The sequence below is a fragment of the Tiliqua scincoides genome, chromosome 1 (assembly GCF_035046505.1).
Source record: "Tiliqua scincoides isolate rTilSci1 chromosome 1, rTilSci1.hap2, whole genome shotgun sequence".
In the NCBI taxonomy this organism is placed as follows: domain Eukaryota; kingdom Metazoa; phylum Chordata; class Lepidosauria; order Squamata; family Scincidae; genus Tiliqua; species Tiliqua scincoides.
This window is the reverse complement of record NC_089821.1, coordinates 131033032-131041638: the sequence shown is the minus strand read 5'-3', so window position 1 is coordinate 131041638 and position 8607 is coordinate 131033032. Positions and strand designations below refer to the sequence as shown.

At 41.7% G+C, this 8607-nt stretch overlaps 1 protein-coding gene and 1 pseudogene across 1 annotated transcript; both read right to left on the bottom strand.

Annotated features, from left to right (window-relative positions):
• Window positions 1–282: 282 nt before the first annotated feature.
• LOC136645723 (UDP-glucuronosyltransferase 1-6-like) lies at window positions 283–7317 on the bottom strand. The gene is made up of 4 exons (XM_066622114.1): window positions 7144–7317; window positions 5964–6145; window positions 2055–2850; window positions 283–294 (listed from the first exon to the last, which is right to left on the bottom strand). Exons 1-4 carry the CDS (start codon window positions 7315–7317, stop codon window positions 283–285), a joined length of 1164 nt encoding a protein of 387 aa, XP_066478211.1.
• A 660-nt stretch (window positions 7318–7977) lies between these two features.
• Window positions 7978–8094, bottom strand: LOC136637472 (5S ribosomal RNA; annotated as a pseudogene).
• Between the last annotated feature and the right edge of the window lie 513 nt (window positions 8095–8607).

Here is an 8607-nt window from a genome sequence, read left to right as displayed (position 1 = left end):
CAGAACAACCAGCAGGGCTGCTTATAAAAAACAGATAAAATCAAGCCAGCTGGATGTCCCACAGGCTGGGGAAAAAACTGTACTGCCTGAAGGATTTGTATTGCTCCTCTCTCCCCTGCAGTTAAAAACAGAAGGGGAGGATGATCCAAGCACTGTTTCAGCTGGCCAGCCAGGAAAGGATCTTCCATCCTCTGGGCACAATCCCTGTGCTAAGAGCCATGCCCTTTGGCTCTTATCCTTTGGCTTGTGCCAAAGGCTCACGCCTCTGGCAAGCCAGAGGCTTTAACAGGTTACCTGCAGAAAGAAGGAGCCAATCATCAGTCTCAGGCGTCCAAGACACAGGTGTAAGTAATTTAGCTCCTTCTCCCACCCTCCTGATAGCTGACCACTTGCTCACTTGCTCCTTCTTCTAAATGCTTTCCTTAGGGTCCCATAGTGTGTGCATGTTAGTGGTAAGAGTCCTCTGTATGGTTTAAGAGTGAGTGTGTTAGTATAGTGAATCCCAATTCCAACCCTCTGTTTAGGTTCTTAAAGCACTTTGACTCCTGCCTCAAGCTGCAATCCTATACACAGTTTCCTGGGAGTAAATGCCACTGAACGCAATGGGACTTACTTCTGAATAGGAATGCACAGGATGGTGCTGTCAGGACTGAATAGTACAGACCAATAGGCCAATACACTCAGTCTCCTTTACCCCTGTGTTACCTGTGCTTTAAAAACCACTCCCACTAACGGTATCATCTGCATATTGATGACATTCAGCTCCAAACCCTCATGTGACCCCTCCCAGTGATTTCATGTAGATGTTAAACAACATAGGAGACAAGACAGAATGCTGTGGCACTCCACATGTCAAAGACCAAGGCTCTGAAAAGCGTTCCCAATAAAACGTTCTGAGATCTGTTGTCAGGAAGAACTGGAATTATGGCAAACCAAGCCGAGCCACCCATCCCAGAAAGACACAAGGTTGATTATGCTAAAAGCTGCCTTAGCCTAGCAGGACCAAAAATGGCAGGACCATTCTAGCTCCCCCCCCCCCCAGTATAGGTCACCCACCAGAGCAACAAAAGTTGATGCCCTCCAAAAGCTCAACCTTAGTCAAACTGAAAAGAGATCCAGACAATCCATCTCATCTAGTACCCTCTGGAGTGGACATGGACTCAGCTCCTCAATCACCTTGCCCAGAAACAGAAGGTTTGAGGTTTGCTGGTAATTTTCCAGCAGGGTGGAATCCAAGGAGGACTTCTTTGAGAAGGATGAACCACAGCCAGCTACTTCTTCCATCAGAAATGAATTCATCACTCTCCCTATCCACTTGATCAATCCCACCCTGAGTAAATCTCTTTAGCAATGCTGGCAGAGGTTAAGCGGGCAGGTGGATGGCCTCAAAAGGATCCTGTCTACTTTCTCAGGTTGTACAAATGGAAAAGAATCCAAGATAACAGAACCAACACAAACAATGATTGACACAATCAATGTGAAGTTCAGATTGCAGCAGATGCAAGCAATTTTATCTGCAAAGTGTCTTGCAAATAAGTTACAGCAAGCAGCTGATGCACTTCCTTGGAAAATCAGGTGGAGCAATCCCCAGACAACCCAGAACAGCTTAGGCCCAATCCTAAGCAACTTTCCAGCACTGGTATAGCTGTGCCAAGGGAACATGTGCTGCAGGGCTCCCTGAAGCTTTAGAAGCAATCACGCCCCGCCTCCGCAAAACCAGAAGTGGAGCATGGTCGCTCCACTTTTACTTCTTAAGCTTCGAGGAGTCCTGCAGAAGGTCATGCAGGGCTCCCCGCACCCCCTGGAGGCTGCAGGGGCTCTGGTAAGTGCAGCCAAGCCCTTGCAGCCCCCTGAGCGGCACGATCCTGGGGATCGCGATGCTGCCTTCTCCCCACCCCTGCTGCCTCCCCCCCCATCCCTGCAACAACTTACAGTGGTGCAAACTCTCCAAAAGAGTTTGAAAAACGCTACCTTACACACACACTCACACACCCTTTCCTATTTAAATGCAGATTTATTCCTTATATAATTTTCCATAAGAATAATGGACATACCTGTGTCAGGGCTTTCCCTTCTTCACAGTTTATGCCTCCTATGAAGACCATGTTGGGCATGAGAGGCCTGGGGTACTCAAACACAAAGTCATAGCGCAGAAGCCAGATTGAACCATTTCTGTAAAGTGTTGGCAAATGGACTTGTCTCTGTAGAAACACTGAAGCGATATCTTGGTACTTGGTATAGAGAAGCTGGAAAAGTGATGTCTCTAGTGAATTCACAAGTAGATTAACTACACGTTCCATGAAAGACATTCGGTCTGTGTACCTGGTATAGCACCTTGGGATGTAGGAAGTAGGGTTTGGAGTTTTACAAATGGCATTCTCTAAACTGCATGGAAATCCACGGAAGAAGTACACAGAGGGGATGGAGAGATATTCCGCTAGGATGACTCCACATGGCAAAGCTGGATCCGTGAATAGTGCATCAAATTGACTGTCTTTCAGATACTGTATAATTTCCCTGTTCTTCAGAAGGCTGTCACAATTCTCAAAAAACATATTGATGACATACATGTTGTTCTCGTATTCTTTAAAAATTGTGTAAGGAAAAGAGACCTTCTGGAACAGATTTGCAGCAAACTTTCGAAAACTGGCATCAAGATCCTCTTGCATGTATGGCACTGGATACGTTTTCCGCTGATAATGTTTTGATTCTTTTAAGAGCAAATTCATTTCTGGTGCAACCACCACAATCTCGTGACCTCTTTCACTGAGCTTTTCCACTGCTGTACGCATGCTGAGCCAGTGACTTCCATCTTGAGGTATCACCAAGAGCTTCTTGCTTTCAACCAAGCTGAAAGTGGCAAACAACAAAAGAAACCACACAGTCAAATGGTCGGGCTGATGAAAAATGAAACCCATCTTTGTGTTTGGAAAAAATCTCATCCCCAGGTTGTCCTTTGCGTTTCTCGTTTAACTGCAGAAAAATGAAACAAGCTCTGCTGCACTGTTTTACTAACTCTTTGTTAATCATTAGTTTAGCACAGTCTGATAATGCTGAATGACAGAAAAGCCCCCTTACTGAAATTGTTGGAACAGCAAGTTTACATTTGCCAATGTGAAGAAAACGTCAAGAGATAACCAATGCCTGCTAGTTGGAGCAAAAACTGGGCCAATACTGTAGTTTGGGCTGAAATAAAGTTGTTAGTTTTAAAGATGTCACAAGCCTCTTTGTTGTTTCTGCTACTGCAGACTAAGGCCCAATCCTATTCAACTTTCCAGCACCAATGCAGCCACAATGCAGCCCTGAGGTAAGGGAACAAATGTTCCCATACCTTGAGGAGGTCTCTGTGAGTGCCTCCTCACTACAGGATACAGTGCATGCCCCATTGGCACAGCTGCACCGGCACTGGAAAATTGGATACGATGGGGCCCTAACATGGCTACCTGTCTACAACTTTAACAAGATGGTAGCCTATAGCTCAGTGTTTCTCAACACTGAGAAACCACCAGGTGGGTCGTGAGCCATTTTCAGGTGGGTCCCCATTCGTTTCAATATTTTATTTTTAATATATTTCACTTGATGCTATGTGACTGTATTTAGACTGTACTTTTAACAGGCTACTCTGCATACGTTTTTAACAATGACAGTAAATGGGACTTGCTCCTGGGTAAGTGTGGGTAGGATTGAAGCCTAGGATTGTTAAAAAAAAAATCTTGCTTGATGATGTCACTTCCAGCCATGATATCACTTCCGATGGGTCCTGACAGATTCTAATTCTAAAAAGTGGGTTCCGGTGCTAAATGTTGGATAACCACTGCTATAGCTTATTGGACTGAATATCCTAGGGAGAGAAATCAATGTTTTACATTGATTACTTTGGGCATTTCATCTCAACTCACAGGCACTGGCCACCTATTTAACAGTGCAATCCTATACCAAAGTTGCAGCGGTCACTCTTCTATGTCTACAAAACATCAGCATGACACCTGCCATTTCCTAAGCCTCACCAGCATAAAAGGGAGGGTGAAACAAAGGTCCAGGCAACTCTATAGTGGTATAGCCCTCCCAGTAACACTGCCAGCATCCACTGAAACCCTGACAAAACCAACCAATCATGGAGGGGCGGCCTGATCATGACCTGGTGTCAGCCCAACATCAAGCTAATGTGCAATGAGTCAATGCCAACATCAGCACCAATGCCAATGGCCTGAGAAGTGCCACCATGGTGAACTAAGCAGGGAAGGGGAGCAGGTATAAGTCAAATGAGTGGCCATTGATGGGACGATGCCCCCCCAGCATCCCCAGTAATAGGTAACACATGCATGCACTCTCTCTCTCTTTCACACACACACACACAACAAATGATGCCACAGCATCTTTACCACCTACAGGAACTACAGCAAACAGCAAGGAAGCAAAAGTAGAAAGTTGCTAGGAACCTCCTTGCCTAGGATTCGTCCCCTTATATTACTCACACAAACACACACTTCCAAGAAAAATCTTTTTTGCTACAACAGACAAATGGATAGAAGCTAGATTCCTTGAAAGAAGGAAGCCATGTAAAGAAATAATACATTTATAAATAAATCATGAGCCAAAGAACAAATAATAAAATGAATGAAGAGACTTGTGAGTTTATTTCACATAAACTCACGTGCTTCTATATTTATTTTACTATTTATCTATTTACAGTAGTTTTACCCCTCTTTTTTCCTTGAAGGGACCCAAGGCAGCTTACAAAAAATGAATGTAAAAATACAAAAGCATAAAATCACAATTAAAATGCAAATCATATATGAAAACCCATAACAATTAAGAACATCATAAACAGCAATAAACCATTAATACAATAAAACATAAGAGCAGCAGCAACCAACTTATTAAAAAACCGCAAGGGTTTGAATCCTTGCTGGGAAGTTCACCAGCTGGAAGGAGTCTTTTGCATGGAGAGGGACCAGGATAGGTCACAAGAGGACACTCAACAATATGCAGGAAATGCAGGGCACTGGTAGCCCAATACACAGAGATGCAAGCTGGAAGCTGGTTCAATCCTAACCAAGGGGCTTGTTGTAACCTGTCGTACTCTCGCATGACAGGCCAGAAACATCCATGGCAGTAAAAAATAAGAGGTGCAGGCAGGTCTTAGAACCCACATGGGCCAAAACAGCGCAGAGCTGTTCTCTAACAACTCAGCTACAACAGGAGACCAGAAAAAACACCTCATGGAAAATTTAGCACCGAAACACAGGCACATTTGGCTGGGTGGCTGTAGCATGTGGACCAATCAGAGGGAGAATGGCATGGAACATAAGAACATAAGAACAGCCCCACTGGATCAGGCCATAGGCCCATCTAGTCCAGCTTCCTGTATCTCACAGCAGCCCACCAAATGCCCCAAGGAGCACACCAGATAACAAGAGACCTCATCCTGGTGCCAATCACAGTGATGGGCCAATCACTGGGCTTCATCAATGGCTTGACATCAATGCGGAGGGTTATTTCGAGTGCCCAGGGCTCTGTCTTGGGCCTGGTTCTCTATAGCATATTTATCAATGACTTGGATGAAGGGATACAAAGAGGTTTCATCAAATTTGCAGATGACACCAAGCTGGGAGGAGTAGCAAACACCATAGAAGACAGTAGAAGCCTTCAGGAAGACCTTGACATAATGGAATACAGGGATGGGAACTTGACTCATAAAGATTTGACCTCAGTTGCAAAAACAAGTGTTTTCTGCAACTTGTGGGAACTCAAGTCATGTGTGTCATTGACTTGAACCCTGACTCGCAACTCATGGCAGTGGCTCGTAGGGGGGTGGAGGAGAGGAGGAAGGCTTAACAAGGCTGGGGGGAAGAACCAGAAGGCAGGAGCAGCCAGGACATGGGGGAGGGAGCAGGCTCTCTTGTCCATTCAGAAAGGAACAGACGATTCATTGTACGAAGGATTAGCCAGCTCGCTACTACCTCATTGAGCTGGGGTCCACTGTCATGTCTGATCCCCAGGTTGCTTGTGTGCTTCCAGCCAATTCTTCACCCTGGTGTTCTTGTGCCATTGGCTGCAATGAATATACAATCTTAGTATCCTTCTCCACAGTTACCTGAGAGGAAGCCTCAATGACTGACTGCAGTGAGACTTCTGAGTAGAGCTGCAAAGGATTGGGGGACATAACATCTGCTGTTGCAGTTGACCCTGCAGGTGACCCTCTCTCCCACCTGCCACTTCAGTCCCCTCATGTTGTCCATCTCCTCCCACTTTGCAGAGCTTGGATGCCTCCCTGTTGGTTCATGGCTTCTGCTTAGTGCTCCTTCTTTTTTAAAACAAAACAAAACTACAACACACACAGATATTAACAATTGTGCTCCTCCCACCTTCAGGATATCACTCAATAATAATTACTTCATATATCCTTTTCTTTCTTTTACTCCTATTATTCATCCAAATTTATATATCCCCTTTCCGTCCAAAAAAAAAAATAAATGAATACATTTTTGGGTATTTCCCTTCTTTTTAAAAAACATATCTAACAAATGCATCCCAAATATCCTTAAAATAATTTATTTTCAAAATCCCTTTCTTCAGTTTTATCTCATTTGTTAATTTATCATTAGCTGCTATATCCCATATTTCCCCATACCAAACTTCCCACCTAAACTTAAACATAACTTTCCAATTTTTTGCTATCAACATTCTTGTTACCGCCACCATAATTATTACCAATTCTTTTCCCCACCAACTCAAACATGTTTCTCCAAAACAATTTAATAATGCAATTCTAGGATTTGCTTTCACCTCCTGTCCAACAACTTCACTAATTTCCTTAAACACTTCTATCCATATTTTCTTCACCTCTTTACAGCCCCACCACATATGCAGATAAGTACCAACATATTGTTTGCATCTCCAGCATTGAGCTGGGATAACTGGTTTCATTAAATTTAATTTAACATGCGTTACATACCATCTCCAAATTACTTTAAAATAATTTTCTTTTATTCTAATAGACATCATTTTTCCAATTCTTTTATTCCATGTATTTTTCCATTCTTCAATATTTATTTCCTCTTCTAAATCCTTTTGCCAAACTCCTTTAAGACTTTGATATTGTTCCTTCTTTTCTGTTAAAATCTTATATATTTTACTAACCATACCCTTAAATCCTGCTTTATTACCTTCCTTCTCTTCCTGGTCTATTATCTCTTCAAATTTAGTCAACTTTCTACCATTTCCAACTTCTTTTTCTATTTCTTTTATCCAACTTTCCAACTGCAAAGTATGAAACTGATAGAAGGTGACAGAATGACCAGGGTAATATGCCATTAGGGCAAATGCTTAAAAGCTTAAAAGCCACACTATTTTCATTTAGGGGAAAGCTTAAAAATTAAAAACTGCTCTGCTGAATTGGCAGCTCTGTTAAATGTCAAGGTTGCTACTAGCAATTTTAGAAGAACAACACATATTTTAGGCAAGTCTATTCCATTTGAAAGTAAGGAGGAGGAGAAGATAAGAGGAAGAAATAGAAATACTAGGGAAACTTCTGCCTTTGAAGGCTCTCTGTTTGAAACTAAAACAGATAACAATGAGCAGATGGGTGTTATTTGGCAGAAGAATGCCCATCTTAGCAAAGACAGTTTACAGATTAAACTCCCAGTTAAAATTAACACAATCATTGCTTGTCTCCATGAATCTGGATTTACTCCTCCATGCAATATTTTATTAAATAAACACTTCATTTTAGGAAGTAAAAATTTTTTAAAAGCCTTTATAGTACTTCGCTGTTAAACCATCTGTCTCAGGAGTTTTTCCTATTTTTAATTTTTTTATTACATCTTCTCTTCTTTTATCTCTTGTTCCATTTCCTCTCTATCTATTTCATGTAATTTCATATCTACATTTTCTCTTATATATTTTTAACCTTTTCTATTGATATATTATTACTTGCATGGTTGGCAACCTTCAGTCTCGAAAGACTATGGTATAAGCCTACAGCACCTGGTATTCCCAAGCAGTCTCCCATCCAAGTACTAACCAGGCCTGACCCTGCTTAGCTTCCGAGATCAGATGAGATCGGGCATGTGCAGGGTAACAGTTGCATACAGTTTTGCAAAAATTTTTTGAAATGCTTTAATTTTGTCTCTCATTACGCTATGTCGATTTCCTTTTCCATCAATAATTATTCCTATATTACTCTTAGCATTTTTTTACTTGTCTATACCTTGCTAACATTCTAGAATTCCTGTTACTATATTCAAAAAATCTCTTTTTAAGTATAATAAATTTCTTTGGATATTTTCTGTCTCATAAATTTCTAATTCCTTCCTTAAGGCTTGTATCTCTTTTTTAATTTTCATATTGCCAGACCTTAAAAATTCTTTTTCCAATTCCTTAATATGATCTTCCAACTCCTTTCTCCATTTTTCCTGCTGTTTATGTAAGTTATGTTTCTTTAATACATAATCCTCTCGTAACAGCTTTCATTGTATCCCAGACCAAACTTTCTTTATTAACTCTTTCATTAATTTGCCATATTTCCCCTAAATTTTTCTGAATTCTTTCAATTATTTCTCAATTCCTAAGTAACTTATCATCAGTTCTCCATCTCTTTAAACT